Genomic DNA, 27,332 nt, shown 5'->3' on the forward strand with positions numbered 1-27,332 from the left:
GGCGTTTGATGATTGTAAACTACCGTCAGAGTGTGAAGGGGCCGGTGCTGCTCGCTCGTTGCTGTACAGCCCGTCCTTTGCCAAGCGCGGCCCCCGGGACCATCCCGGGCAGGGCCAGGTACGCCCCAGCCACCCTGTCCCGAACAGGTGCGCGGGAGTCACCGTGCCCCGGCCAGGACACGGGGCAGAGCGACTGAGCTGCCGCGGGGCGTGGGTCCCTCCCGTCGGGCAGGTGCGGGCGGAGGAGGGAGGGAACGGGCCCGGCGCCCAGGTGGGGCCGGGCCGGGGGCTCCGCCCGCCCCTCCCTCCGGCCCTGCCAGAGCCTTTGGGGCTCCGCGCAGCGCCGGCCGCCCCCGCCGGTGGCCGCAGCCCTCCGGCAGGGCGGGCTCAGTCGCAGGGGGTTGCCTATCCCGCCGTCGCCAGCCCGGCGGGGGGGCGGCGGGGGGAGCGCGGTTGTCTCCAGGGCCGGTCCTCTGCCCCCTCCCTCCCTTCTCTCTGCTACCCTCCCTCCCGCCGCCGCGGCCGAGGGCTGCGCGGCCACCCGCGCCTCCCGCCGCAGGGGCCGCCCCGTATGGTCCCCGCCGCTGCCATGAGCCAGGCCCCGGCTCCCCGCGGCGCTGACCCGCCGGAGAGCGATGCCCGCAGCGGGGCCCCCAGCCGAGGGATGCCGCCACCGCCGCCCAGCCTGCCCCAGCTCCTCCACAAGTAAGAGCCGCCCCGCGTTCCGCCGCGCCGGGAGGGCGGGCGGGCAGGCGCGGGTCGTTCTTCCTCCCCGGTGGCGGTGCCCCCCTTCCCTTCCCTCCCCCCGCGCCCAGACTGACAGCCGGGCGGGCGGAGGGTCGGCCCGGCACCGGCCCTGGCCCTGGCCGAGCCGTGCCCCGCGGGGCTGAGCCTCGCTTCGCCGTGCGGGTGGCGGCGGGCCCCGTCCCCGCTGTTAGGGGCACCGACTCCCCTAAGTCCGGCACTGGCCTCGCTGCCCTCAGAAGTTTTCTGCCCCAAAAGTCTCTCGTGTCGGTTTCCCGAGGGTTCGCCCCGGCACCGCGCCCGGGAGCTGGGCCGGGGAAGTTTCCGTCGCTTGCCCCGGGGCGGTGTGTGCCGCCTGCCCGGCCGCCGTTCCGCTGCTGCGGTCCCCACAGCAGGCCTGGAGCGAGGGGCTCGTGGGGTGCCAGGAGCGATCGCATCTCTGCAAAACTGTCACGGGAAAAGTAACCTGTGCGGCCATGGAAGTCTTATTAACGAGTGCAGTGATGCAAATGGCATTTTGCTGTTTCGTTTTCCACACAGAAAGAGGGGAAAAAGCGCTTCTGCTACACAGATGCAGTGGTGCCAGTGATACTTATCTGGCTAAATGAGAAGCTTGAAGACAAACCGAGTGCTCTGTAGTTATTAGGTGAAGCATGAGCGAGGCCTAAGCGGATGATCCGTGCTAATTCAAGGTGGTTGCATGCACTTTATCTGATTTTTCCTCAACTCATAACATATTAGAAGAGGTAAGGGCTTTTAATCTGCTAACAAATACCTGGCTATGGAGCTATTAGAATTGCCTTCTATAACTTTAAGATTTACTGCTTGAGTTGACGAGCAGGACACTGGGTGCTGCTGCGCAGTGGAGAAGGTTGAGATCCACTTTCGATATCCTGTCCCAGACCGCCAAGTGGACTGAGCCCGTGTGCGGCCCTCAAGCAAAGCGCGAGTATGACAAAGCACTGAGGAGCTGCCACGGCCTTGCCTCTGGGCTTGAGCTGCTTTCCTGCAACAACCGCTTCAGCCAAGGCGCTGGCTTAGGCATCTCCATTATCACTTTCTTAACAAAACCCAACAATGGAACTAACAGAGGAAATGCTTTCAATTCTCTTCCGTTTGCGAAGTACACACATGTATAGAAATACTTATGTGCAATAACGTATGCTTTGACGTTACTGCAAATTTAAAGTATGAGCGCTATTTTAAGTTGGGAATCACATAAGCTTTTATAAATACGTAAATAACTGGACTTTCAGACTTTCTGCAGAATGTGGTCCATAAATTTGATCCTTGATTTTCTTTTAGTCTGTTTGCTTTTAATCGTGGTTTGTAACTGAATCGTGAAAACATTTAGGGTTCTCGTTACCTACATTTTTATTTCTGTTTGGAAGTAGAGACTTAGAGATTTGCGCTGCAACTGAAACTAATGGTCTCTTCCTAAGTCCACTGGCCTGTTGCTGTGCTACATGTGAAATGTTGTGCAACCACAGAGTAATTTACGCTTTCTCAAAATCAGTCTTTAATTTTAAACTACAGTCTCTAAAGATGACCCTTATTTTCTCACAATCACCAAGGCTTTATGTGGCTGCGTATTGCAAGTCAGATAGGTAGGTAGATCTGCTGAGAATACTTCACGATCGTATTTCTGATGTGGTGTGTGTTATGTATGAGGGCATCACATTCTTGCTAGTCATGCTTCTTAGCAAATTATAGGTAGGAAAATTTCAAATGGTTTCCTTTTGACCCTACCTTTAATGGAAAGATTTGAGAGAGATGCTGTGTTTTGAGGGTTCTTTGTCATGTTAATGTGATGCAGGGTGGCAAACATCGAACATCTCCATCTAAGGTCTTGCAACTCGATCATGCAGTTTTGTAACCGTGTGGTATAATTTGGTATGTGCCTGTTTTCTGACAATTAATAAATGCACTGATTTGGAAATGCAGGCAAACTGTACTTTGTTTTGCTGAAAATAACTGGTATTTTATAATCTAAACTGAATATTTAGTGAATTATTGGAAAGGAGATATTAGGGAATATCCAAAATTGCTCTTCCAAATTTATCTCTAATGCACTAGAACAGGTATTATGACTGGTAAAATACAATGAAAAGGAAAGTAGTGATTCTTTTACAAAATTAAGTCATGGGCTCATTATAGGAAAGATCAGTATCTTGTTTTCTGAGCATTTTGGGGTTTTTTGACTTTTTTAACAATTGCCATCTTTTTGTAAACAAATGAGCAGTTGCAGGATGCTAATTCAGAGTCATGTAGATCAGAATATTCTGTGGTGTTTAACAAAACAGCTCCCTGTTTCAAGTATGTCACTAAAATGTGCATTTTTCATTGTACCATTTAAACTTTGAAAACTCTCTGGATTCCTTCTTTCTTCCCCCTCAGTAGTTTTGTTAGGAAGGTTTACAAATGTTAGGAGAAGAGCAACATAATTTTAAAAAATGGCTTCCTACATGGGCAGCTGATGAGACTTCACTATGAGTGCTGAGTTTTGAACAAGGATTAAAACTTAGTGAAACTGTAGATCTGAAATGTCTTAGCAGCTACATTGGCTGAACTCATGCAATACAGGGAGCATGTATATATTCTTTAAATACCTCTCTACTTTTACATTTATAATGTAATTTTAATATAAAAGTATTACTAAACTTCTAGTTTGAAATTCCCTGCTGATAGTATCCAACTACCATGAGAGATAAATTGAAATATGCTCTCGACATGTTGTACTTTTTCCCCCTGAGTGACAAGGTCAATTGAGTTGATAATAAAGGTACAATGATAAGATTTACAGAGTTAAAGCATTCTATCTATGCAGGTTGTTGTGATGTTTGATGGGAAAATACTTCTTATTTTCCAAAACTAAAAGCCTTATTGCAGTCAAAGCCCTCAAGCTGTAGAGCTGAGAATGAGAAATTGCTGGGAAAGGAAACCTGAATTTACATACTTCAGAGGATGACTTACAAAAACGTGCCCTTCTGTATGAAATAAAGCAGAAGACTGAGAAGAAGAACAGTTGTAATGATGTTGGCCAATGTTCATAACCGGTTTCTGCTGCACTTGTGAGGAAAGAGTGGAAATGCAGGGTAGGGTCTGTAGTGTCAGCAATACATGAAACACGTATTGGGTATCTCTGAAAAGACCAATGTGTGTTTGGAACTGTTGGCTTGGGGTTTTTTCCCCCTCTTTTGGTAAGTCTGCTCTTATGAGAAAGTTTATATGGTTTGAAAGTTTTGTTTATAATTTATGGTTGCATTGTGAAATGTAATTTTTAGATGATGGGTCAGTGTGTGACAAATTTTAGTACTTTTTGTTAGATTGGCTGGAGTGGCTAAGCAGCATGAGAGAGTGGAGACTCCTGTTAATAATTCCAGGTGTGTGATTCATTGCAGTCTGACAGAGCAACTAGCTGGAAATAACTTAGAGGGCTGAGTGGCTGTGGGTTAAGTGTAGAGATGTTGCATGAAGAGTGCTTTCTGTGAGAGTTCTTGCTGAAACATTTGCCATAGGTAAACTTTGTGATTATAGGAGACCTTATTGTATTGAAATCCAACTCTTTGTATGCTTTTGGTTCTGATGATTTGTCATGGGTCATATCTGTCCAGTGGAAATGGAGCAGTTTTTAACTCCCTGCATTCATATAGGAATATATGTTTGATTTAAAATTTGAATAAAAGGCACCTTAAAACAGTTGGGGAAAAAACAAAGTTAGGGTTGTTTTTTTTTTTCTAAAGGGATTGTGCTCTGGAGATTTTGAGCTCCTCTGGAAGGAAGATGGAATTTCCAACATCTGCGCCCAAGTTGTCATCAGTTTGTGCCAGTTCTGGGGGCAGAGAGGAGGCAGCAGACTGGTGCTGAGTGCTTTGAGACCTTTATTTCCTATAGCAGCAAGGAGAAAACTTGTTGGGAAAAATTGCCTCCAGTTTATTTTTTTTTTAACTCTAGCTCATTATGTTAAACATATGGGGTTTTTATTGGCTTCATTGTCTGTTTGTTTTGTGTAGTGTGGGATTTTCTTTTTCCTTTTCCTTTCTTTTTTTTTTTTCCCTTCCCAAGTCAAAGTCTCTCAGGAGAGATAAAATATGAAATATACTCCCATTATATAGATTAGTCATGGCAAATAGTTTGGCATATATGGCAAAGGCTAAGCTGATACTTAACAAGGAGAAACACTGGTTTTACTGTTTCTCTTCTTACTGTTACTGATACAGGCTTTCCATACTTGTTTGCCTTTTAAAGTACATCTCGAAAATCTTAGTTTCTTCTCTACCTGATAGGGCTCTGAAAACTCATGGAATTTGTGTTGAAACAAATCTAACAGCCCTGACTGGAGATGAAAACAAAACAGAGGGGGCTGTAGTTGTCTTAGCTGAGCAGCTTTACCAAAACAAGGGACAGGAGCTGCAAAAGCAGCATGGTGTGGGACTTGCCAGAGAATGTGTAAACCCACATTGTTAAGCTCCTCCTTGTGTTTCCCATTTATTGTCTCTGTATATTATGAAACACACAGTGGGGGGAAATGCAGTTTTTCTGGAGTTGCCTGGTTTCTTGCTGTGTAATTATTGAGACTCTTCTTACACCTCACCTGAGATTAGAATCAGAACTTAAAATGCCGAGTGTATGTACCAAATGTCTGTGCGTGGAGGGGACAGGGACAAATGGAGGGTGCTTCACTTTTAAGTTTAGTTGTTTTCCAGAAGTAGCATCAGTGATTATAATCATCTTCATTGTATAATTAAAATTCTTTTATTTATTTATTAAACAATTATTTTCTTTTTTTTGATGGAAAACAATGACCTGTCCTTTATATCAGCTGTGATCCAAAGGTTAAAGATGACTTAATCATATGGATGTTCTCTGTTTTAAACAAAAGTGACTGAAAGTGTGGAGTTTGGGACTTGGTTTTGTTCTGTTTGGTTGATTTAAAACCTAATAGCTTACTGGCAGAAAGGCAAAATAAAAAGATTGAAGAGAGAGCACAGAGATACGAAAGCAGAAAGGACTCAGAACAAAAGAATTTAGAAAGAATGTGTTGCATGCAAACATTTCCAAGTAATCTGACTTTTATTATCATTTATCAATCAATTCTTAGTTGCCCAGAAATGTCAGATTTTAGTGGAGAGAGACATAACAGCAGTGATGCCAACTTTAGAGAAAAGTTAAATAATGTGTAATTTATAAGAAACAATATAGTGAGTACAACACATGGAGTACAGCACATGGCAATGGAGTCCTCTTTGGTAAAACTCAGTTGCCTGGATGTTGCTTTTTATTGGAAATTTAATATACTGTTCCAACAATGGGAACACTGGAAAATATGTTCCTTTAGTTTTCCTCTTAATTCACCACTTGTCCTTTCAGAGATGTGTGCACCTAACAGTAAGAGTTGTGTGGGACCTGCTGAGCTACTGCTATGCTGTGGTGCTAAAATCTTCCCAATCTCATTTGGAGGAAAGGAAAATGGAGGTGGGAAAAAAATGTCAGTAACTAGTTCTGATCGTTTCTGGGGGCCGTCAAAATGGGAGGAACTAGATCTTCAAAGATAAATTTTTACTTCATAAAGACTGTAGAAATCTGTTTAGGATGGAAAAATGGGTTATTTGCATGAAATAATGATTTCAATCACTTTTAAAATATTCCTTCAAATAGATTCCGCTTTCTCAGAAGTCTATGTTGTCTTGATTTTTCTTTTATTTAAATGAATTAATTTCATATGACCCACAGCTAGGCACTTTATTAAACTGACTTTATTCCCCTGAATATACTCCTCCCTTTTTTCCTCCTCTTCATCCTTTGTAGCATTTTATAGTTGATTTAAGGATGTAATCGCTCTGTTAGCCTCTGCCCCTCTCTATGTCCAGCTGCTTTCCCTTTGTCACGCTAATGACCCGTCACAGTGGAGTTGCCACTTGACACAGAGAGGGAAACCAGAAAACGTCTCCCTTTGGGCTTTAGAAACGTTTAATATCTGTCCTGTTCTGACAGCTCAAGCCTAGCCCGTTTTACAAATGCCTCTTGCCTATTTAGAAGAAATGCCGAATAAAAGCATGGGGTATTCTGTTGCAGGAAGGGAGCAAATGCCTGTTTTCTTAAAGGATCAGTAGGTATGAGTGCACAAGCAGTTACATCATATCAGGCTAGCTGCGTTTCTGGGTGCGTGTATGCAAACTTGTGAAATGAGAGTTTAGCTGATATTAAATATGCAGCTTGTGGTACAATTATCTTGTGCATCTTAGGAACTACAAGGAGGATGCATTTGTTGTTAGTTTTCTCGATGTCTGTGTTGGGAGATGAGCTGAACAGGCAATGAGCAGGACCAGGGTGGAGTTATTCTTTGTGACTGTTGCTTGAATGATGCAGTTCAGATTCGTTCTTATCATTTCTGTTGTTTAAAGATGTGCAGCTGTCTCACCAGCCTTTGCAGAGTGCTCCAAAGATGCCATGAGCACTGCCTGGGTGACAGGAATCTGTAGTGATGCTGGTTGTGAAGAGTAGTGTATCTCCTGCATGGTTTTAACTCTAAAGCCTGTGTTACGTAAAATCTTAATGATTCCTTGGAGAGAGATTCCACTTCTGGATTACTTCTTCTAAAGAAAAGACAAGGACAGGATAAGGAAATCTTTAACTGACATTCCCTTGAGTAATATCTTCTGCTGGTCAGGATGAACAAAGAAAATGGCATTTTGGACAGGTTATGAGCAAGGTCCCTGATAGCTTTCTGATCACCTGGTCCCTTCTCTGACTTACCAGCTTTCGAGATATCAAAAGCATCTGGTGTTATCTAGTCTTTACTTTCCTCAACTTGCCATAAAACTTGTGTTTTTCTCTAGATTAGGATGCAGAGTTTTAGAATTCAAGGAGTGTGAAATGTCTTGAATTTGGTAGTGTCAAAAGCTACAGTTTTATGTGTCATGGCTTTGCTTATTTCCTGGATGTGCAGAGATGTGTGAGTTGATGGTGTCTGTGAATTAGGGCCACTTCTTTGGAAACGTGCAGGAGTTGCAATGCATTTTTACTTATATTTTAATATTTGACCTAGGAAACAGGCTTTAAGTACCTCTTCAACAAGTGGCTTGAGATAACAAACACAGCCAGTTTCTGCAGGAACAGATCTTATTTCTGTCTCTGCAGATTAACATGTTTTCCCCCTAAGGGAAGATGTGCTAAGTAGTTTTATGAGGTTGATGACACGTACAATTCCTTACACTGACCAATTTTTACTATTTTTACTATTCTATTTACTAATATTTACTATTACTATTTTTACTATTTACTATTTTTACTATATTTACTATATATTTATATATATAAATATAAATATAAAAAATATATATATATTATATATAGAATATATAATATATATTCTATTATACTATTTTTGGCCTCACTTTAGAAAAAAATATTTTAATAATGTCTTTCTCACCCTTCTTTCTGTTCTCTTGGAAGTAATGTGAGAGCAGATTAACTTCTGGTACAGAGAAGGTTGCCCCAGTCCCTGAGGAACTGGGCACAGCTATGGGTATTTTTGTGGTTTGCAGTTCGGATGCTATTCCAGTGATTATCAGAGGTTTCCTTTGCTCCTCCACATAAAATTCTGTCAGAGATAATGTACAATTCAGACTAGGATGGCATTTGGAGAAAAGATGACTATCATCTCCTGAAACCATAGAGAGAAATATTAGCAAACTATGATGAGATTTTTTTCAGCCTAGGCTCCTCTTACCTTCCAAAGTCTTCCATTAACACGTCTTAACATTCACACCCTTGCTATCCATGTACTCTGCGCCATCCATTTGTGTTCCTCTCATGGCACATTCTTTTAAGGTCACCTATGTTTTCCACCATCCTGCCAGCTCACAACCAAGCATTGGCCTCTTTTCCTTATTTACTGCTTCATTCAAGGTCACTGTTGTATTGTGTAGCAACACCTTCTCATGGTGCAGACAGGGCTGACCCTTTTGTTGGCAGCTTCTGTTGACTCTCTGAGATGAACCAAGAGGTCTGCCTCAGGTTTCTCTGCCATGCATTACATTTAGCCAAGTGTCACTGCTGCATCTAGAGGTGAACATGCTTGTAATAACTACAGAAGAAGAGTGACTGGGATGGTGATATAGGTACCTCTGTGGGTGGCATGGGCAAACAGGTTCATAGGTGAAGTGTTGTAATAAAATAATCACAGTTCTATGGTGCTTGAATCCAAGTCAACTAATTTTCTGCACTTGAACATACCTTCTTTTTCCCAGCTCCTGGTGAACAAAAAACTGCTAATTAAATACTCCAAATTTGATAATGAAATTTAAATTAATCATGTCATGTATCTTTGGTAGTTCAAACTTCTAAAAGACATGGGATCATTACTGTTCCACCTAGGTTTTATGCGCTGAAGAGTACTAAAAGATTGAATTTCCTTCCAAATAAAAAAAGAGTTAAATTGAAATTTACAAGGGCTAGAAGTGACTTTCTCATTTTGTGTAGATGGTTAAAGTATATCTGTGCAGAATAAAGCAATATGCCTTTATATTATAAATATATATCATAATTTATAGCTTAACATAAATAATGTTAGGTGGCCGAGTCTGCTTGTCAGTGGTAAATTCAAAAGGACTTGAATTCCTCTTTGGATATAGTGTGTATGCTATGATCTTGTAATGCCTTATTCATACACATCAGGATTATTTATGTGTATAAGGTTTTAAAGGATCAGATCCTATAATCTAAATTTGTAAGGCTTCATGAATCTTTATTCTTTGTTTTTTGCGGTAATTGCTGACAGAAGAGACCTAATGTAGTGGAAGCCAAAGTAAATAAAAGAAAGTTACCTTATGTTGCAGCATTAAAATTTCCCTTTTAAAAAAGAGTATGAATCTGTGCAGGGAGGAGTATAAATCTATGCTCCTTTGTGATGCTTAATAGCATGTTAGAGGTCTGACAAGTTTTCAAACCAGTACTCTGGAGTGTTGAAGCCTCACAGCTGCAGGGATTTGTAGAGTTGGAGGTGGAGAGGGGTCTACAAAGAGCCCATCAGCTCCTCTGCACAGCGCTGCCCTTACAGGGGGCCATCACTGCTGTCTTCCCATTTGTGCTGAGCATTTGGGAGAAATAAAGCATGGTCTTATATTTCTGATCTAAGCTGGCTACTTGCGTTGCTTTCTGTGTAAGTTCTCAGGATCTTTATTTGTTGTTTTTGCTGCCCTTTTAAAATGGAATAACATGAAAATAGCAGTTACAATTTCAGAGAAACTTTTATAAATTTTGTAATGATCCCTTTTTATTGCCATCCATATGGCAAGAACATAAAATATCAGGAAATAATATTATTTTTTGGATTGCTGGCAAAATTTATGGAGGGAATCTGCTCTTAAACTGCAAGACAGTTTATAGTCTTTTCTGTACAACATATTGTCTCTTACTGTGTATGTATTTTGGCAGCACTTGTAATCTCCTACTCTGTAAAAATATAAGACCCTTTTATACAAAGATACAAACACTCAGAAGGGAGCCTCCGCACGTCTTTTTGGTTTATTTAGTATGATGGATTTTCCTCGTACCCTTCTCTGAAACATTAAAACCTACTGTTTTGCTTTGACATTTCTGTATTCTCAAACTGTATTACGTAGAAGTTGGTAGCAGTATTCAAAGCCAAGGACTTGATTGGCAAGTTTTAGCTGTGAGTAAATTTTCACAGCTGATCCATAAATCCCCAACAGACCATTAGGAGCTTCAGAGCGGCTCTGGCAAACTCCCCTACAATAATTGTAGTTTTAAGTTTGTTATATTTAGTTTTCTCACCTCTTAGCTGGATGCCAGGCGGACCTCACTAGAACTAAACCAGCTCTGTATCTACTTTTTTCCTCCAAGCTAGCAGTTTGCACAAATAGCACAGTGTGGGAGGAGGGCTTGATGGTTGGCTCCTGGTGGACAAAGCAGGAGAGACTGACCAAGTGTATGACTTGTGACAAATGGACCCCAGATCTGGGGTTAGACATTTTAGTAATTTGAGGAGACTTGGAGTATATAATTTTTAGCCCTCCAGCCCTTGTTCTTAAGAAATAATAAAACCATCAAGGGAGCAGGAAAAAAATGCATCTTCAGGCTTGAACATGACAGAGTTGTATATAACTGTGTGAGACAGGCAGCTCTTAAATTAAGTTCCCTGAGGTAATTGTACTTATTTATCTGTAGTGAAGCTGGCAGAGTGACCAGCTTTTAGGAGTCAGCACTACTCTAAGAACAGAACTGCATGGGTGGCAGCGGTGGAGGCAGCAGGAGTTGATGGTGGGAGGATCTGGATCACCTGGAAGCCTGGCTTGGAGAACACATCCCCCTCACAGGCAGGAAAGTTAGCACTGTAGGGACTGCATTGCATCTTCAGTAAGTCCTGGAGAATGCTTCTTAAATAGTGCTGCCAGACAGCCCAATAAAGCCAGAGAGGTTCCCATCGTTCCCCTGTGTTTAGATCCTGCTGGGCAGGCTCTGAAGCAAACACAGACTTGACTGTTTGAGCAAGCCATGAATATTTTGTATGTTTCCTTCTGAAATCAGAACTGCTTTGCCAAAGATGTACTTGCCCCTTGATGGAGTCTGGCATATCACCTTGCTGAAGGGACAAGAGGGCTGTGTAGAAGGAAGGTGTGTCTTCATGGTAAACTCTTTCAAAGGGTATTTTTCCTTTTTCAGAAGACAGAAAAATAAATTGAATGTGTCTGTCTTCTGCCACAGAAAACCAACCTCTCATACCTAGAACCCCATGAACAATTTGTTTACACAGGAGGGTGAAAGAGAAACATTATCTGAATGATTGGGAAGGAAAATGAAGAAATTGGTGTTTGAATTTTCAATTTTTTTTTTTATTTAAAGCAAGAAAAGCAGAAATTTTGTTTATATTAAAAGCTCTTTCAAACAAAAATGCCTTCATGTTAGAATTTTAATTTAGGAGGATCAGAAGCTTTGTTGATTAGGGTCTTGTTAGGATAACAATAGAGTAAGTAACTATAAATAGTGATGCAGCGAGTGATGATGTCTTCCTACAAACTTTGTGTTGAACTTAAGCAGGAGAAAGTAAAAATATCAGCTGACAACCTTCTTGCAAGGGAGCATCTCTAAAATAGAGGGGTCTCAGTAAAACGAAAGGACTTAGTCATCTCTTCAGTCTTTAGTTTCAAGTACTTTAACTTGATTTGATACAAGAAGTCAAGTGGAAGTTGTCATTCCAATGGTGGGGATAGAGTGCTCTTGATGCCTGGGCCTGTTTTGGTATCTGACGCTTAAACTAGAAATGTTAGGAGTGATAAGAGTAAATGAGCTCATTTCATGTGTACAAATGAAATGCAGAGCATGCTTCTGCTGGGAGAAGACAGTGACCTTAATCTGAATAGTGTAATGGAAAAAAGTTTTCAGAACTGTATGGAACTTCTAACATAAATTTGGATTGGGTTGGGTAGGACTGTGGGAAAAAACACATTGTGGTAATTAAAAATGTAAAACTGTGTTAAAAACAAAAGGTATCAGTTATATGGGTGTAAACAAATTGCATGTATCTTCCTAGGCTCACCTGCCTAACTGTTGTGCTCTGCTTTATTTCCTCAAGAGCTGAATGGATGGGAAGCAGATCACTGAAAGGGATGGCATGGTCCTTCTGTGCTTTTGGATACACAGTTCACTAAGACAATGCAATAAAGATCACAATGGCTGAGTGTTCTCACCTAGAAAGTGCTGACCAGCAGAATATTAATGCAAACTTTGACTGACTTGCATTTCGCTTCCCTGGCAAATAAAGTTTGCAAATGCTTGTTCACAGAAGGAGCTGGAGTGAATCAATGACCAGTATAAATGCATGTGGAATTTTACAGGTGGAGCCTCAGATGAATCTATAAATAAATGCCAAACATAAGAGGGGGCATGTTTCTGAAGTCTTAAGGCTGATTGTTGCTCTAAAATGCAGGCAAAAGAATATAACTGTGAAGAGGATGGGAGATTTTATCAGGCTTGTTTTCACTGTAGGATTAACTTGTACTCCTGCCTAGGTTTTAAACATTGTCATCTATCAAGAAAATTAGTCTTAATTAAAAATCTGCTCTTGTGGCACCTGAGGATTTGGGAGATAATCTGACCTTCAGTTGCATAGCTGACACTTTGGGAAGAGTATGTCAGAAAAACAAGCTGATTATCTTCACTTCCACCATTCCCTGAAGGACAGAAGAGTTTTCAATGTGATGTTATTGACTAAGAAGAATTTCAGTCCTGCCCTGCTGTCAAAATTTGCCAGCCTGAAACAGTGTTGGGTGGGCAGAGACCTGCTGTGGAGGAGATTTTTCTGGGATAAGGTGAATCAGAGAAATGTCAAGAAGGTGAAGCATATGAGGATGCCATACCCAGAGGAAGAATCTTTCTTTGTGTGGGATAAGTCTGTGTACTTCTCCTGGCTTCTTTGGTAGAGCCTAGGCATTATGCCAGCATTAAGCCAAACATCAGTTCTTCCCTCCTGCACCCACCCACCTACCTTTCTGGTTGGTGTTGACATTTTTTTCCAAACTCTTAATTAAAATGAGAATGAAGGTGTAAACTCAATAATTTGCTTTCCCTCCTCATGATAGAAAACTACAGCTTTAGTAATTGCATAGGTGACTGATGGGAAAACAAAGTGTCTGTTCCTGTGTGGATGTTATTTACCTGTGAAGTGGCCAGAGCAGTCAGGACATTCTTTAACTTCTGTGTATGTCTTTGAAAGTGAAGTGATTTGAAGAAGCAAACCAGAACTTTTTCCTGATTGAAAGAGTGCCTAGGCTTATGTAGGGCCACAACAGGATATTAATAGAACATACTGCATTTCCTTCACATAAAAATACGAAGGGCACTTTGCTGAGAAAAAATCCTGCTGTCCCTTTCTGTCTTTGGGACCAGCTCATCACCCAGCTAAAATTAAAACATGAAGTCAGGCAGTTCTTGCTCTCTATTTTTAAACTGCTTCAGCATATGAATGTGAGTGTGAAATCTTTCTTTAGGCCTCTCTTAACTTAATTACCTACTTATTCAAAATATTCTCTTCTCAAATTGCTGAGCTATAATTATATTAATCTTTTCTGTAGACACACTTTAGGTACTTGATGTTTGTTTAATTAGTTTTATGCTTAATTTGTAGTTCTGTTATTATTTACAGTGATGGAAGCCTCATGGTAATTGTTTAAAATCTTTTTTGATATGTTAAAAATTAGCAAGTAGATAAGGTTTTTGAGTATCTGTTCCATGTGTTCTTGTGGAAAATATAATGAGAAAGTGAGCTTTTAAAAAAAGTATTCAAATTTAATTAAAGTGAATGTCTTTTTATTCTTTCATTTCTTCATATCTTTTGCTTTGTGAGAGGTTATTCACATTTTATTTTGGTTTTATGTCTTTTCTTTTGTTTGTGTGAAAGGGACGATGTCATCCCAGAATAGGAGGGGCAGTGGAACTGCTTATATACCACAGATTTGTACTGTTTTTCTGCTGATTTAGATATATTGAATTCTTTTTCCTGCATTTCAGTGAGTTTGAAAAAAATCCGTGCAACTTCCTTTCAAACTGAGCTGCCTTTGCTTTCCCAGAGCACTGCTGTTTTCCAGTGGCAGTCTCAGCCTGCAGAGGGTGTGCTTCCTCCTGCAAACCCTCCTCTCCCAGCTCAGCGCCCATAACACTCAGTCCACGAGCACGGCCAGCGCTGCACCCAGAGGTACCAAGGCAAGAGGGTGTCCCTGTTCCTGTGGCATTTGTCCCTTGACTTGTTTGACTTTCAGCTGTTTGAAGTTTGTCAGTTATTCCCAACTGACCCCTGTCACTGGAAATGACACTCCTGAGAGAACACAGCGCTTCTTTGCATACTTGTGTGACTGGCTCTTGATCCTAACCATAGTGCAAAATGGAAAAACCTTCTCAGTGTTTTCCTGATTTCTTTGCTTTTGTCAGTGGGGAGTAGCTGTGACATTGGAGATTTTGGGAAGAGTTTTCCCTGTGGTTTCCCACATCTGGCTAAGCAGTGATCAGACTCTACTGAGTGGGGTCCTTTGTGTTCTGTCAGGTAGATGAAGCTGGGTGAGGTGATCAGTTTTAAAAGACATTACCTTCAACATCCACGTACTCCTGCAAGCATGTCTATGGGAGTCTATTTGCACTCCTACCCTTGACAGCTGAATGACTAAATGGCCTTCTACAAGCTGTCTTTAGGGTGGCTAGTACCTGGGCATGACAGTAAGTGTGAGTATTATCTGCCCAGGCAAATCCCACTTGCTCTTCTGACTGCTGGACTTTCACACATCTTCCGCTTAGCAGAAATACCAGAGATTTCATAGATTTGGGTATTGGATGACGAGGCATTTGTATCACTGGTGAGAAACATGTTGCTATTCACAGTGGTTAGTGTCAGTACAGTTAGATAGCCAGACAGTGATGTTAAGTAATACAAACCTGGAGTCACAGTCTTTTGGACACATCTTCCCATGCCAATCTTGGTGCTTGGAACAGTTTGCCCATTAATTTGTTCCAAGCTTCCACCCCCTCCCTGTCCTCTCCAGAAAACCCTTGGCAAACTGTCTCTTCTATAAATCCTTCTGCCTTGGCTGGCTGCTATTTCTCTGTTCATGCTCTCCTGTACTGCTGTCCATTTTTTACTTCAGATTGAAAATTTGTCAGCACAAAGATTTATGTGAGCATAAATCACACCCTTTAAAGAAACACACAGACCGCTTATTTCTTTGAGAAATGTAAAATTTAATTTTCAGACTTAAATACAGACGTGATGTTCACGTAGACAATTTTTTAGAAATAATGCAATTTAGAAATAATGCAAATACAATAATAGATTGTCTTTTCTCCAACCAAGACTGTAGTTCAAGGTTAGAATTGCCAAACTAACAGTACGTGCAGAACTTCTGCTTCTGTTATCTTTGTGTGCATCTTCTGCTGCTGTTTAGCTTTCTAAACTGATTAGTTTTGTATGTTTATTTTTGTAAATGCACTAGCAAAACACATGCTTGACAAAAGCATCTTGGCAAAATCAGTGGGTTTTAAGGGTGTTCACATATTTCTGTGCTTGAAATGAAGCCTGAAAAATTTGTCCTCTGGAATATTACATTATGTTTTGGCCACTGGAAATGAAGCACCTGACAGCATTAAGCTATCAGAAGGATTTCCAGTCATGGGCAAGCAGCCATTATGTATATGTTGATCCACAGTAGGAGATCTGGACAGCTTTTGATTTACTAGTGCTCATCTGTTCAACATGAGCTGGCAATCAGGATAGCAATTACCTTCAACATTGGTTGAAAAGTACTGAAAGGGAAAGGAGAATTTTATGCATGCAACTCTAGAAGAATTGCTGATTGTTCTTCTAGATAATCTTAAAAGTGCACTTCTCAAGGTGGAAAGAGGAACTATTTTGTAAAGTCTAGGCCTGCTTAAAAATATCTTACCAGGTTTATCTTACTTTAAAGCAGGCACTTTGAATTCTCTAATCCTTTAGAGAATTCTCTTGTCCTTTTCAGTAGATGGGGTTAAATAACTGGAGAATTAGAAACGGTATCTGTTTTTTAGCAGCTTGAGCTGCTAAAATTTATCCATTTGTTTGAATGCTGCAGAGTTCACATGAACAGATTTATTAGCTGAGCTAAACATGTGATTTTAAAAAGACTATAAAAATTCTTAAGTCTTCTCATATTTGGGCTTTAAATAGTTGTAATAGTAGACTTTATTTGAAGAATTTGAAGCATCTTCCTTTTTATTCCAAAAATGGCACGTGAAATGTATTTGTCTAAGTGGATAGTAAAACTAAAGAGCCAGGTCATAAAGCACTTTTCACTGAAATGAATAAAAATAATGGCAAAATTTCTGTCATGTGATCTGATAATGAAAGCAGACAAAATAACTTTGTGGAGCATATCGTGCAGGTGGAATAGAAAGCATCTATCTCAGTAATAGAGATGTGTGTAATACATCAACTTTTTTGTGTGTGTGTTTTTGTTTGTGCACTTACATATGGTTTTATTTGTGTAAGGAGCTCCTGTTTTAGAGATGATGCACAATTTTAGCTATTAATATTACTAACCTTTCCCAATGTATAAATACTCCATTCTGGTCTCTCACACAGTTGCCATGTCATCCAGAAAGACCTGTCCTTCTTTTACCAGGAAATTGTGTAAAATCAGTGTTGGAACAATAATGTATATGATAAACTATGTTGTCCAAAAGATCTCTTGGTTTCTTTCCAGATTTCTGGGGATGCCTGGTCAAAGCACTGGTATGGTGGAAACTGACTTTATATTTTCAGGGTACAATTTTAGAAACAAATGGTTTGCCTTTTTCTACAGTTGAGATTTCAGATTATTGCATGACCTGTGACATGACATGACCTAACTTTCACAGTAACTTCTAGAAAGGAATTCTAGAAACTCCTTCTATGCCTTTTACCACATTTGTAATAAATTTGTGACAAGGTTATCCTGACCTAATTTTTTGGAGAGCTGCAGATCATGGAAGAGTTGAGATTGTTATGTCAATGTAGCTTTGTATGGAGAGTGTGTGTGTTTATATAAATATATATGCACACACAGACATAGATAAATTTTCTTGAACTGTGGATAATCACCCTGTTGTGTATCTCCTTAGGGATACTGAAGTCTTGGAAGTAAAATGGGAACGACTGCCTGGGAAAGCCAATCCAGAGGATTCATTTACTGAGCTCTCTGCAGGTTGCCCTATTAAGGGCTTGGCTTTGTCTTACTGGAAAAAAAATCTTAAGGAGCATGGTGGGATTTGTCAGCCCAGGGCTATTTGTAAAGGGGATTCACTGTGAAACTCAACTGCTGCATGTTGTTGACCCTTGTTGGCTTTCAGCCGTGGAACAAGTTTCGCAGAAATGGATCTAAAGGCTCTTGTGCAGACTTTGCTTCAAATGTCAGAAGTGGTGCTAGTCCCTTGCTGGCAAGGAGCAAGACTGGCTTCTCTTGTAGTGAGAGCAAGCCCTGCTGCACTTGCATCCTGGGCCAGAAATAAGCTGGGATGCTGGACATTCGTTATGGGAAAGGTGGGTGAGCCTAAAGGCAACTGTGCCTATAGAAAACACAATGTTTGTCTATCGAGTTGCTCTGTGGTGCATTCTTAGGGCAGCATTTCTCTTCAGCAGCTGACCATGAGCAGTTTTTTCTGCCTGTCAGCACAGGAATAGTGGATAGACCAGGAATAACCTATAGCCTCTGTGACTGCAGTCGCTCTGCCCACTGCCAGCCTGTCCCACCCACTCCCTGAGCTGTGACCCAGCTTTCTGTGTTGTTGTCTAATGCCATCACTCTTTTGAGTATTTCTGTACACCTAATAGAGGGTGCTAACCAGGCACTGGGGAATGTTCAAATCACCTTTCTGGTCCTGGAAAGCTCTATCCCAATATGGTTTCTCTGAGCTAACTAATCCACTGCAAGAATGGATTTAGCAAGAAAACTTAGCAGTGGAGGTTTGCATTGGTACATAATTGGTTAAGGTTATAAGCTGAAAATCGAGTTTGTACCTAGGTATGGTTTTTATTAAGAACAGTATCCTACTTGGGATTTCAGTAACATATTTTACAAATCACTCTTCAGATACTCTTTCTGGAGCTCAAACAGTCGCGTTATAAATGAAGAACGGATTCAGGAGGCTTCACAGTATTAGTGATTATATTGTAATGCTTTCCAGATGGCAGAACATGATGCAATCCATACTGTCCAGTTTGTTTCACTGCACTGGATACTGCTATACTCAGTAAGTAACCAAGAGACTCTAAGAAGCTCATCAGGCTGTTATGAACAATAGCTGGTTAATCCATATGTTCTTTATTACGTTATGAAAACTGCAGATTAGCAAATCACTTGGTGAATGCAGGAAGATTGATTGCTACTCAAAGCTCTTCGAGAACTGGATATGCAACTCGGATTAGCTTAGCTCAAGCTACACATTGGTGAATGAATTCCATTTTCCTCAGGGCTATGAAGTAGTTTACATCTGTTCAATTGCAAATTCCCCTAGCTGCACTGGGTAGTTTTGATTCCCCCTTGGAGCCATGGCAGGAATGTTGATTTGTTGCTGTTTACATTGATCTGAAATAAAATCACAGCATTAGCATCACTAGTTGTGTGGGCATGGTGGCTAAGGTCAAATTAATTGCAGCTTGCAGTTGCTCATAATTCTGCCAGTGTTTGTGCAGTAATGTTGTTTACTAACTGGTGCCTTTATTAGGCTGACAGACCATCATTTGAATGGCAAACCCATCAAATTTAAGTAGGCACTTAACTCAGGATTTTCTCAGCATTAATTGAAGGCGCCAGGGGTACTGTGCTGGGACAGGTGCAGTATTGCTATGAAGAGGGAGGATTTGAGGAGTACATGGGGAAGGAAAACTCCCTGTGCATCCTGACATTCAGCTGTGTAGGTTTCTCACTTGAACCCACATACAAGAAGTGTTCAAGGGAGATTAGGGCTGGGGTAGGAGGTTTCAGTATGCTGGCAGTTATCCTGTAGAGTGGGTTTTGTAGGCACTTCTTTAGGCTATCCTACTCTTTGGTTAAATCCAGAAAAATGGGATGGAGAGAAGAATAGCAAATGAGACATATATAAATATATGGTTTTTACTAGCTTCTGGAAGTGAATTTCCTGAGATGGGTTTAGTATCTCGTGGTTGTCAAATTATCCATGGACCATCTGTCCATAGGTTGCCATTGGCAGGTTCGGACCACTGGGTTAGTTGATCTGATCTGGCACAGCACTTTTTATTCTCTTTGTAGGATTTCAGGCAAGGAGCTGAGAAACACTGTAAAGAAGAGCAGTTTCCAACAGTTGTTTATTTAATGGTTGTGCAATGCTGTTTTATCCAGTGACTCCCTCATCTGGGTTTTATCATGCGTGGCATCAATTAACTGGTAGCTGTTTATATTTTTTCCATTATCATGTCTCTGGGGAATTCTACAGTTCAGTGAAATCAATCTCTTGTAGGGAAAGATGGAAAGAGGAGAGGTTTGCATGATGCACATGTCTCATTTTACAGTTTCCTGATGATCTTCAGTTTGGCTGCTTGTAAAGGAGCATTTGTTGTTCGTAGTCACTCAGCCAGGATTGTTTATTGACTTAGGTTGTCTTTGCTCACTGCAGTTTGCTGGTGATTGAAGTGTTTTGCCATTCTGATCGCTAAGGCTTGTCCTCTGAAGCAAAATTAATGACAGTGGCTTTTAGAAATTGAAGAGTAGCGGTGACCTAATTACATTTTTCATTAAATATTCCTCCAAGCCCAGGGGAAGAGCTGTGATGATTGGTTTCATGTAACCTCTTTGCTTCTTTTTGCAAAGAGTGTGTGGAGAATGGGCTCACCAGTGATTTAAGGGCTGAGAGAGGGGACAGAGATGGGGGAAAGTCCTGAAAGGATGCTGTTTTCAAGCCCTTCTCCCACAGACCTTCTCTCTTTCCTCCTCTGCTCCGCAGCAACTTTTTCATCAGGTTTTCTGCCACACAAAATCTTTTTAGTCTTCCTGAGGTACTGCCACGTCTGGATCGGCAATATTCCTAGTTTATTCTTCTTTGCCAAGCCTTCTTTGATTTTTTTTTTTTTTTTTTTTTTTTTTTTTTTTTTTTTTTTTTTTTGGTGTAATAATTAGTTGCTTCTTCCTCAACAGCTGAAAGTTGTGTATAAAGCACAACGTAGAAATATCCATTGCTTCTTCCTGGCAGTAAGAAATGCCGTAGAGAATCACAGCAGACTGGACACCTGGAAGGGTTTTTGCTGACTTGGTTTAAGATGGTAGGAATAGAAATAAAACATTTGTTTGACTGAGAGAGACCAGAGATTTTCAGACTTGATAGAAAGAGAAAACTTTACATTCTGGAAATGTAATATTTATCTAAACCCTGAAAATGCTCTATTAACAGCAGCTTTCTAGCATTACAGGGTCTCTCCACAAAAAAAGAAAAAAAATACTTTCTTGATCAAGGAGGGAGCGACTGTAAAAGACATTACCTTCCTGAGGAGGAGTAGGGAACCTTCTGCAATTCTAGGAACCCTTTCCTGTATTTTAAAGAGGCTCTAAACTGAGTGGGGATCCTGCCTGGGAGGATTGTTGGCGTGCAGAGCGCTGCTGTAAGCATAGATTTTGTGTTGGCTCAGCGCACAGACTGCAGGGCTCGCAGCCGTGAGCGCAAAAGGTCAGGATCGCATTTAGCCCTTAACTATCAACTCTGTGATACAATATTAGTCATAGAAACTTGAGAAATTTGTTAGATACCCTGAGTTTGATTTGGATATCTCAGGACAGTTTTTAAAATTCCATTGCTGCTTAAAGTGGTACTGCCAGTAGGAAAATCAGTTGATCAAAAGACAGTGTTTTTAAAAGATTTTACTTCTCTTTGGCTTTTTGTGTATTTACCATCATCTTCTAATTTTAAAAGAAAAAAGTTGTCTGTCAGTGTAAAAGCTGTCTGTCTAGAAGTAAATTCTCTAGGCATAATATAGTTAAAATACTTCCATGCATCTGTTCAGTTGCAGCAGTAGTACAGGATCATTTTAGCAGAAATAGTTTAAAAAATTATTCAGATACAAGCGAGATTGTTTTTTGTTTTTTTTTTTTATGATGCAAAAGTTCCTTTAACATTCTTAACTACATTTTTCTTCCCACTTCAGCTCTTGATTTCTAATTAATTTTTAATTAATCCAAATTAGGCAAATTTGTTAATCAGTAGTGCAGGACTGTATTTTGTTGTTGTTTCTTAGGAGCTGTGTTTATCTAAATCCGCCATGTCAAACGAACTTTTCTAGGAAAGCTACAGAGCAAATCATAAACCATTTCTCCTGCATAAATCACTTTAGTCATTAAACATCAGGTTGTGCATATTAACCTTGCCCTTTTTCTGTCTGAAGGGGTAGGGGGAGGCTTTTATGAAGGACTCACAGGACCTGGTCTTTTGTTTTACTTACAGATTTTTTTTTTTTTTCAGAAATCATAGAACAGGATATCAAACTGTATTGTTTATTTATTTCCCATTGATAATGATAAGATCAAACCAATAACCATCCAGAAGTCTTATCCTATGTAGACACTCTTTTGAGCAGGTTAGTGGGAAGTGATGTGGAACTGCCATGTGAATGAGACAAGCAAAATGGAAAATTACCTAAGTTTATCCATTGGTCAAGAGTAACATACTGTGGCACATCAGACAATTTTACCGTAATTAAATATTTTCTATTTAGATAGATTTAACAAAATAATGCCTCACATTTGTTCACATTGTAGTTCATTCATGCTTACTCTATCAATGTATTTATTCCCCCAAGACAACTGCAGAAATGTCCCATTTTTGTGCTTGCTCACTATATATGTAGAGCATGGAAGGTGAAATTAGCTCAAGAAGATGATATTTTATGAGTAAATTTTAAATTGTTTCCCTATCTTGGATTTATATGTAGTGCAGAAGGAGAACACGTTTTTATTTGTATCCCATAAAGAAGATTGCGTGTCACTGAAAAAACTCTTTTCCAAAAGCAGGAGTTAATTTTTCAAGCAAAAGAAATTCCTATGGGGTTAGAATCTCAGATTGGAGACAGGCAGGTCAAATTCTTTATCACTTCTAAACTAAACATACATGATATTTAGGTTAGAATTTAGTTTAATTTCTATAATGACAGGTATTTAGGCATGTCTGAATCTCTTTAGTTGTATTTTGAATTATTTTTGAAGCATATACAGAAAAAACCTTGAAATTTTTCTTTATATTCAACTATTATTTTTTTTAGCTTAGGTGTGGATAGAACATTAATTTAATTTAGTTGAAATTTGTGAATACAATTCTTTTAAATAAGAGGAAGTCACGTTCAAGAACAAATGTAATTGAATAATGCTAATTTCATTGGTTTAATGGGTGTTTTTGTTCTTTCTATACACTGATATTTTGTCAAATGTGATTAGTTAAATACTACTTAATAATACCTTTGCTTTCAGTTACTATTTACACATGATTTCGCTCTTTGATTTACTGAAATTTTTGTTCTCTCTGCAACTATTCAATGCCTTAGAATTCCATTATACCTGAAGATTTTGAAAAGCAAATATTAATTTTTTTCTAAAGCTTTCTGATCTTGAATTTAAAACACATTATGAAATTTGTTTGTGTATAGTCTTGGAAAACAACCTTTCAGTACTCAGTTTATAGAAGAGATGATTTTAGAATATATAGTTTTAAAATAAAAACAAAGATTTTCCTTAAAAATGAAGAAAAAAGTTTCTTATGCAAGAGAGCCTTCCACTGGAAAATGTTTTTGTTCTGTTGGTTTGCAAGGAAATCTGCATGTCCCAGATAAAAGGAATTTCACAACCTTTTTATTACTCAAACTACACATCTCAGAATCTGAGTTATTTAATTTTATTATTAAATTATGAAATTCTGTAGCGAAGAAAGTGTGGATCCAAAATCTGCCTATTGGAATTAGATAAAATGAATTAATTTGCAATTAGGAACACCTAGCAGATTAGGAACCTGGCAGATAATCTTGTTCAATGCATTCACTAGGTCCTTAATCTACAAACTCTAGTTTACATTAACTTACAGATTGTCCAAACCTTAAGTTCTGTTTCAGATGCCCTGTTCTCTTTCAAAAGATAAATTTTCCACAGACCAGTGCTTATCTTCCTGGCTTCCTGGCTGACTGGGATTTAAGCTATACTGGCTTGGACAACACAAGCAGTTGAACCATGTGAACTCACATGAGTGCTCAGCAAGAGCATGGGGAATTACTGAGTTTTTGTCAGAGGAGAGCAGACAAAATTTTATAAGAGGAGAAACGCAAAAACAAAGATAATGAATCAGAAAAGGTAGCGTATTCATTTGGCTTGATGATATTGGTTTGTTAAAATTGCTTAGAATAACATTTGGTAGTTAATGCTATTTTTTCCTTGATAGATAAGAAGGAGAACACAGTGTATCTCACTGCTGTGTGTGGCTACCCGATCTTTTGTTAAGTATTTGTGCCTTCAGTGTGTGATATTGTGTTGAGTAAAAAAGGCAGAGGGAGGTCTATGTGTTTTGGTTTTAATTTTCAGTGGAATGAGTTAGTGGTGGTTTTGTGAAGACACCTATTGAAAACAATAATGTACAGGGGAAAGGACCTCAGGGTAGGATTTATTTTTCTTAATTGCTTCTATTGTTCTTGAAAAACATGTTTTTTTTCAAACATAATTCAGAGTTGTTATTCCAAAATGATTCCACAGCAGATATGGGTGCTGTTTTACTGAAGTGCTTAATGTGGTTTGCAAAACGACTAAGAATGAGATGACTGTGGAAATGTTCTCTGCTGCTCTCAGATGCAGACAGTCTATTTTTGACCTGGAGACCAGTATCAAGCCCTGGGTTTTTGTTAGGTCAAGGGGGTGGGCACCGAAGGCCTTATCTCTTTTTTCCTTTGTTGACAACATACCCTTATCCTTCCTGGGGTGACTGCTTGATAGTGCTGGCATTTAGAAGACCTAGATAGGAGAAATCACAAAGTTTACTCTATTTTTAAGGATGCTCATTAAAGGCTCTAGCAAGGTTTAGTGAGCCACAAGGCTGTGACAGATCACGGCTAGTGAGACCAAGAAGCCACAGGAAACCATGCCTCCTTAAACAGAGATATGTTAAAAGTATATATTAGTTAGTGAAAACAATTTGGAAGTATAAAAAATTTTATAAACCTCTTTCTTTTTTTTTATTGGTTTTGTTCGATAAGTGTACTTTCAAAGTGTATTTTTTGGGTGCATTTGGGCTTTTTTTAATTAAGCAGTTAATTAATCTTAATTCCTTTTTAAGAAGGGCCACTGCAATTACATAAAATTTTATTTAAGGAGAAGTTATTTATGCGCATAATTTAAAATATTTTATGTTAGATAAGTGGTAAAAAATTTAATATAGGTCCTCATAAAGGTAAGGCATTGAAGGAACACATCAAATTCTGTGCAAACTGTTAGAATGCATAAAAGAGTGCTTTGCCTGTGCTGTAGTGTGGCAGTGGGCCGATTAACTCACTTTATTTTAAATGATGGGTTTTGTTTAACCATTTAGTGTATTGGCTTGACACTGACCCCTGCCCCAAATTCTTGGACCCTGTATTGTTGAAAGAGCAAATCAGTTTAACTGCAGAGTTGCTACTCTCTTTGTCTGTGGGTTAGTAATAAAGAACTATATAACAGCGGAGCTGTATGTTTTGATTGGCTTTATTTATGTTGGTATTTAAAAAATAGAATAAAATAATGTAAACTGTAACTGTGATTTTTTAAAAAGAATTATTTTTAGTTATAAATAATGCACAAGATGAAAATCCCGTAAGAGACTGCGCATTATTATCACGATGGATAAATATAGATGGCTTTGGCAAAGTGGTAGTTTTTCCTCTGTTTTCAGTTCTTATATATTATAGCAACTTCCCTTACTGGAAGAGAAGAGGCAAAGAGAAGAAACAATTTATTCAATACAGGCATTTAACTGGTGAATGGTTCCCTGTCTAAAGGCATACTTGCAAAATTTAAGCAGAACTTTGAAGGTGAAAGTGAAAAATCATGAATTTCTGTGTTAACAGAAAAATGAAATGTTCTTTGTGTGTGTTCAGACTGTATAAAAATGTTTTTATTAATAATCAATAAGTTGCCTCTGTCTCTTCAACTTAATCATACCATGGAAAATACATTACAGAAATATTTTCCTCATGGTAAATGCAGAATACTCTTTTCAGGGCTTATGGAGGTTATTTTATGCCAATTGTTGACACACCTACCAACATGAGCAATTGTTGTGTGATTGGCAATAGTGGTAAATTATACTTGAAAAAGAAAATTAAGGTGACAAATAATATGTATTTGACTTTGTGTTAGTGAAGCCTTGCAGAAACTATTTAACACCTGTATCTATGTGATTTTATTAGGCAATGGACAAAAATCTCTGTATGAGGGGAAGATTCTGCTGTAAACAAAGGAAAACTGAAATTCTTTCAAAATGAGTCCTTAGTTGGAGAAAACATAGTTATCATAGCGGCAGTTTACACAGTCCAGCAGTGCATCTATAAGGTTTTCTCTGAACATCTTCAATGTATTAACTGCTTTATGTCTAAATGTTATTTGTCTTCAACACTAATCTCATGGACCTGGGCGTCCTGTTTTAAAATGGTCAGAAGGAGTTTTATGAAATCTAACTCGGAGTATTTTTGTACTGAATGAAAAAAAGTGCTTCAAGTTGGTATTAAGCAAGTTTTAAAAGTAACTAGAAGAGCTGAACAGGTATTTCCTTGATATCATACTTCTTATAGATAATTTCTCAGTGTCAGGTGAAAAACAGAAGTTAACTTGAAACCGCAGAATAAATCGTAGTCGAATTATGCGCCTGATTTCCCCAAGCAACAAAGATCTTCATATCCTTCAGGAGAAATTTGGTGTATCTTATTAATTACTATTACAATAAATGGCTTCTGTTGTAGTCATCCCCACAAGTGATACTCCTATATTAACTACAAACAGTTCTAGTTATTAACTAAAAGATCTGAATCAGACAATGTGGTCGATCCTTGTCCTGGGAGTTTGTAATTCTGACTACACAGATTTGTGAAATGCTCTTATAAAAAATTAGAAATTTAGCAGCATAGGCTGGTCTGAAGCACTCCCTAATCCTATGGACTGTAAATGTAGATTAATCCCCAGTGACTCCTAGGACTAGGAGTAGACACAGAAGTGTTTACCTGTTAAATAGAGAACTGTCGTTTTTTTCAGTGGATTTTACGTAGTTCCTGGTTAGAGATCTGTGGAGTTGTCGAATGAAAGTGTCGATGTTTTTTGGTGTCATTCACCCATTTTGCAACTGTCAAAAAAGGAAAAAAAAGCTTGAAGGGGAAAAAAAAAGGCAGAAAAAATAAACTGTGCTAAAGAATGAGCTATTTTGGTCCCAGTCAGGTCCTCTATGCCTCTGCAGTTGGAGAATTGGGATTATTTCTTTAAACCACCTATCTTGAAGGATTTAAACAGCCAAAATATTCTCCTTGAGTAGTAGAAATGGCTTAACATCTGCAACACATTGATGTTTTTTATGTTAAAATTTGTCATGGTGACTTTTAAAATTTTCCAAACCCCGGCTTTCAGGCTCTTCATGTATCAATCAAGTAATACAACTCAGCAGAGTATTAGAACCATGCTGAATGTAACAGATTCCTCCAGTGGTGTTTTGCTGTCCTTCCCTTGGAGTTTGCTTTCTAAAGCAATTACCCATGTGTTTTTATTTTAGCTGGAGTGAAAGCTAGAGAGGTTACTTTTTTATCAGATCTTACTGCTCGTCTTCGAAGTGGTTTGAGTAAAATGTTTCCCAGTAAATGGAGTGGCAAAGAAGACTCATAATCGTGTGGCTCTTGCAGAATTGTGACTGAAAAGTGGAGTTGCTAAACTGCAGCAGAACTTTTCAGTACTGGCAGTGACCTGCTGTGTACAGCACTGGGAGCAAACCTGTGAAGGAGTTAAGCTGCAAATTACTCATTTACACAATATGTCAAATACTACGTTGATGGGACATGAGATTTGTTTCTCTTTTACAAA

General features: G+C 39.4%; 1 protein-coding gene across 1 annotated transcript in view; it reads left to right on the forward strand.

Annotated features, from left to right (window-relative positions):
- Positions 1-571: 571 nt before the first annotated feature.
- RBM20 (RNA binding motif protein 20) overlaps positions 572-27,332 on the forward strand; it is a gene marked incomplete at its 5' end in the record, with an annotated part of 101,537 nt that continues 74,776 nt past the window's right edge. Inside the window, one exon of the mRNA XM_083866807.1 lies at positions 572-705. Coding sequence (XP_083722933.1) covers positions 572-705 — 134 coding nt within the window. The remainder of the gene's footprint in view (positions 706-27,332) is intronic.

The sequence above is a fragment of the Zosterops lateralis genome, assembly GCF_965231275.1.
Source record: "Zosterops lateralis genome assembly, chromosome: 8".
In the NCBI taxonomy this organism is placed as follows: domain Eukaryota; kingdom Metazoa; phylum Chordata; class Aves; order Passeriformes; family Zosteropidae; genus Zosterops; species Zosterops lateralis.